General features: G+C 36.4%; 1 protein-coding gene across 1 annotated transcript in view; it reads right to left on the bottom strand.

Moving 5' to 3' along the window:
- The window catches only part of AAGAB (alpha- and gamma-adaptin binding protein), a 12806-nt gene extending 8281 nt beyond the window's left edge, over positions 1 to 4525 (bottom strand). The window contains exons 1-4 of the mRNA XM_010297338.1: positions 4338 to 4525; positions 3335 to 3431; positions 2452 to 2541; positions 5 to 85 (exon numbers count right to left, since the gene is read on the bottom strand). Of these exons, the coding sequence (XP_010295640.1) occupies positions 5 to 85; positions 2452 to 2541; positions 3335 to 3368 (205 nt within the window). The 5' untranslated portion in view covers positions 3369 to 3431; positions 4338 to 4525. The remainder of the gene's footprint in view (positions 1 to 4; positions 86 to 2451; positions 2542 to 3334; positions 3432 to 4337) is intronic.
- Between the last annotated feature and the right edge of the window lie 683 nt (positions 4526 to 5208).

The raw sequence follows: 5208 nt of genomic DNA, 5'->3' as shown, positions 1-5208 counted from the left end.
CCGCTCTTCATGACTACGTTGGACCACACATTGGCATTCAAAGCTTGTACTATTCGTTTCACTCCGGTAGACTCTGGAAAGTCATCTAAACCAAAAGACAAAGACATTGTACTCCTAACAATTAGACCAAAAACCATTACATGCCTGAAAATAAGATGATGTGTGTCTGAATGCCTGTCCTATCTTATTGCAATTGATGTAAATTACTACTGTTGTTAGGAAACGCAGATTTCTTGCCTTTGCTTTGTGAGAGGTCAAACAAATCTAAATTAATGCCTCACTTCTTGGTCTAGGCTTCTAGAATTATGAACTATGAGCACTCAGTCTTCTGACGGGAGATTTAAATTCTGAGTCAGGTTTTGTTAAGATATTTAGCATGAGTCCTACATTGTTAAATAACATAGAAGTAAATTTAATACTGATAGAAAAATTTTAAGTTGCTGTTAAAATCAAGGCATCTCTTACCCCAAGATCTTTTTAGAATGCTGTATGGCATAAAAACAGATGCTAGAATTACTTTTCCTTCCTTTAGAAAGTGAAGAACTTTGGACAACCATTTTAAAAAAAGTGCAACGTTTGTTAACACTGAAAATTATAATTGTAAAGCTATCTCCACAACATCCAATTCCAAATGTTCCAGTAATCCTGTGAATTACAGTAACCTGAAAGACCAAGGAAAGCACTATTTGGACTTATTTACTGAATAGATCTGACATCACTTTGTATAAAGTCAGTTTTCCCATTTCCTCAGTTTAGTCAGCTTCCCATGTTTGTGCAGGTCTCAAAGCAATAGGGGGAAAAAAACAAACCCACCTTTGGATACAAAAATGTGATTGCTTAGAAATCAAACTCATCTAGGATGACTCAGGGACAGGTGCTGTGATTGAAACTGCCTTTAAAAATTAATTCAAAGCTGTCTATGACCCCTTAGATCAAATATTTTTTTTTCCACCCCTCTATGACACTGCTGTTTGGTTTTCTATCAGAGTCATTATCAAGAGCCTCAGTTTAGAGTTCTTGTCCTTACTGCAAAATTCAACTGACTGCGTAGTCATAGCAAGACCTCTGGTTCGTTTGTGATGAGCTGCCAGAAAGGTCATAATTCTTAAACAATTATTGACCCGGTATGTTTACTGCATCCATTTTATCTTTTGTAATTCATACTGCATGTTTATGGGGTAAATATGTCACTCACTGGAACACATTTCCTCCTATGCGTGAGTCAGTGAATCAACTATTATATTAAAAATCCGGGAAAGAACATATATCTTAATACTCCAAAGATTAACATCCTGAGCTGGTATTATTCCCTGTTGTTATTATATTATTTAAATGGCAAATAGTTCGTTCTTTACAACAATTATCCAACAGAAAAATAACTTAATGTTACCAGTATTTCCTTTTAAAGCACTTCATAAGAAAGCTTTAGTCTAAGGGGTATCCACTTCTGATTTTTTTCTGGTTTCTATAAATCGGAAGTATGGGTATCCCTCCCTCCCTGACTAACAAAATGCCAAAAAGAAACACAACTTTAAAGACATGGCAGAAAGAGAACGGATGTTCTTACCTACTCAAGATACAATTTTTATCTAGGCCTTTAAAGGAGGGAAGGGGTGGGACTTGAGTTCTAGCTTAGGACTTTAGACTAAATTATTTTTGGTGACAGCTATATACTTGGTGAACTTGACATAGCACAAATGTTAGTGACTATTTCCACTCAAGCCTGGAAATGGAGTCAGTTATCTCATTTTGGTTCTATAGAGGTAAGATGTAAACACTTTTTGTATCACTGAAATGAGGAGATAAGGCTGATGCCGATAAGGCTGTCAGGAAGTGCATAGTCACTTTTCAAGAGTGGAACATCACACATCACATTTCTGACTTTGCTTGATGGGTTTTTTCAAGTTATTAAATGTATGGTCAGCCAGTGATTTTGAAACTGGTTTATTTCCTGTGTAACAGTGCATGCAATTCTAAAATGTTTTTAACAATCTCCCCTTTTCAGTCTATCATGTCACTGTTTGAAGAATGTCTATCTTCTCTTGGTATGTACAATAGTTTTAAAAGTCTTTTAAAAAGACAAAGAATTTTCCTGCCCTTGTGCATATCTGGTTCTTGGTTTTTAGATTTATTTCCAAAGTGGAATATAAATGCTTCTAATCTATCAATACAGTCCTAGGATTACTGCCAGAAAAAGGAGCAGATATTATTTTTATGTAGGTGCTACATAAACAGCAGCTGTATTTGGGAGGTGACAAATGGAATTTCTTGGAGGAAATAACCACCTCCTCCTCCTGACCTTTTACAGCTGAGACTAAGCCGCACCAACTGGGAGCATTCCATGCTGTAATCATGTAGCACATAAATAAAGTTATGCCTCTTGCAATTGTTTAGAAAATATTTTGCTGTGCTGCTTCATTCTAAAAATTAAAACAGAAGTAGCAGTCCTACCATCTTCATCCGGAAGTTCCTCAGGGCTAAGTTCTACCAGTTCAAAGCCATGCTTGATGCACCATTCTTGAGCTTTCTGTCTGTTAACACCTAAGTTGGGAAACAAAAATTTGTACTAAACATACACATTTGAATCGGCAGTTGAATCTTTAGCTACATTTTATTCCCTCAAAGTTGTTTGTTTATTCTGGATTGGGGGGGAAGCATATAGTAGCTGGCGTGGGTCCTCCATTAACTTTGAAATTGATTCCAAAAACTCCAGAGTTAAACCCCTCCTTTGAATTGTTTTGGTTTTTTTTTTTTCCAAATACCATAAAATCAAATGGCTTTGTAGTGGATACTCAAAGGGAAATGTAAGTGAAGTGTCACAGTGAATGAAAACTTCTATTAACTCTAGGTTTGAATCTGAATTAAGTTACAGGGGCATATCTGCACCTTACAGCTTACTGTTGCATTGCATATACTAATCTAGAACCAAAGCAAATGTTGTCCAAATGGTCGAAAAAAAGAATGTAATTTCCATTGTAGTTAAGCAGCCAACAGTCATCCTCATTCTTCACCTGTGTGGATCATGCACATCCAGTAATATAAATGCCTTTTATATCATAAAATATAAAACCAAGGCATTTATAGGATGGTATACTAGGAATGGGATACACAGAGCTCATTTTAAGCAAGCTTGTAAAATTCTGATTCAGTTGTAACCATAACTAGCTTAAGACTTTTCTTCCTGGTCACAAGAGCAACCTAGCTGTTCTCAGTCAAGTCTCAAGCCCAGTCTCACACAGATATTTTAAGAAAAAATTGTGTTCATTTAACTACAACATAAATTATGCAAGGTTAGTAACTCTAAATCAGCTTGGAACTTCTTTGGGTTTCATACCATTTTCAGATACTCTGTTACAAACCAGGATCATGACTTCTGGTAACCATTCTTCTGTGAGAGGAAGCCATTCAGAGACACTATCAAGTCCAGATTTCTAAAAAGGAAAAAAAAAAAAGTTCTTGGGAATACATCCTCAAATACTTTAGTTTTTAAACTAGTTTTAAATCATTAATAGTATTAGAATAAAAGCAGTAAGGCTAAGCTGCATATCAAGTATGTTTAAGACACTTGTGTTCTCATCAGAGAAGTTGACTTACAACTTCCTTCTGATTCTGGACGATGAGTTAATTGTACTGCCTTGGACCTCCCTTTCATGTTTAATAATTACGCAATCCTAGTGTAGATTAGGAAAGATTTTTACTTAAGGCCAATCATGAGTATTTCATTTTAAACGTATCTCAGGTTTAACATGCAGCTACTCCGTCTTCCACACTATAGCGGGTGTTATGGGGGCTGGTGAACTACTCCCTGTGTTCTAGTTTATTCTGATACAGCCCTGAGATGTCTGATTAAAGGTATGTTTGCAGAATGTGTGGTATGCACCCTTTACCATCCGTGGTGAAAAACAGTTCCTTATTTAGAGGTTTTTTTGTCTTGGAATCTTTCAGTGTTTTCACTGCTGCCAGCTTAGTAGAAATAATTTCGGGTAAAATGATAGCACTGAATCTCACGTTTCGCTCCCTCATTCTTGGCTATCCTAAAGCAGCCTTCCTGAACCAGCATCTGCTAGGAGTAAAGTTGGAGGTGGTGGGCTGGAGGAGGATTTGCCTAACTTAGTGGCATATCTGCATCCTGAAAACCTCTCTTCCAGCTAGAGTATGATAGTAAAAGGGAAGGAAATTGCTTCTGTTGATAGCAGGCATTACTTAACATTGATCTACTGACAATTAATAGAACAGCCTAAAAGGAATGGATAGCACAAGATGAAGAGAACATAATTTGTGGTTATCACTGTGATAAGTATAATATAATGTAATATAATGAAGCAGAAGAGTCTTACTATTGTGCTGTCGAAGTACACAACAAATGCTTGCACAGATTCAGCAATATCTCCAGTAACAAGAAATGTGTTTGGTACTACACAGAGGTGAATATCTGCAGAATAATATTTATTATCTATTGTCCAGGGGTAAAAATTCACTTTTCCACTCGTAGTTGCACCCACAGTAAGGTCATCCTTTCCTGTGATACCTGTATAAAAGAAAATTAATGAGACAGAAAGCATCAAGAAAATGATTTGTCTAGACAAGCCTGGAACAATGCCAATACAGAGCCATCTTTACTTACTATAATAAAACAGTATATATTTAAGATCTTTAAATATTCAGACTCAATTTGTTACTCTGTCCTAAAGTTTATTTAGCTTTCAAAAGAGTTTATTGTCCGGCTTTCAAAATAAAATATGGTATAGAAGCTCCTCAGAAAGCAAGCTGCTTTTCCTGGAAATGGCTTTTAAAATGTTAGCCTCAAACTTACGACCTGTAAACAGGATGTATGGAGAGAATACCTAGACTTTATTACAGCAGAAGCAAACCTTGCATGTTTGTTCAAATGTAAAGAGCTGTTTGACTGTGACCAAAACCTGAAGGTAACTAATGAGAAAACAAACCAAGTTACTACAATTCAGTTGTAATTCCCATTAAATTCCATGTAGGAGTTCAACAATTAAAATCCAAGGCAATGGTTTGATAATGTAATGTTAAACACTGCCCTTCATGTGCTGGTAGCAACCTTCACAGCGCACGCTCTTATAGCATGACAGCCACCTGGTGGAGCTGAATTATAGTTAGTAACAGAGCATCCCATCTATACCTTGCTGGTAGAATATCTTCTTCAAGCTGGACAGACTTACTGACACTTTAAAACACAGG

Source organism: Phaethon lepturus, unplaced genomic scaffold (genome assembly GCF_000687285.1).
Source record: "Phaethon lepturus isolate BGI_N335 unplaced genomic scaffold, ASM68728v1 scaffold29651, whole genome shotgun sequence".
NCBI classification, from domain to species: domain Eukaryota; kingdom Metazoa; phylum Chordata; class Aves; order Phaethontiformes; family Phaethontidae; genus Phaethon; species Phaethon lepturus.
The sequence above is the reverse complement of the archived record's forward strand: the minus strand, read 5'-3'. Positions and strand labels throughout refer to the sequence as shown.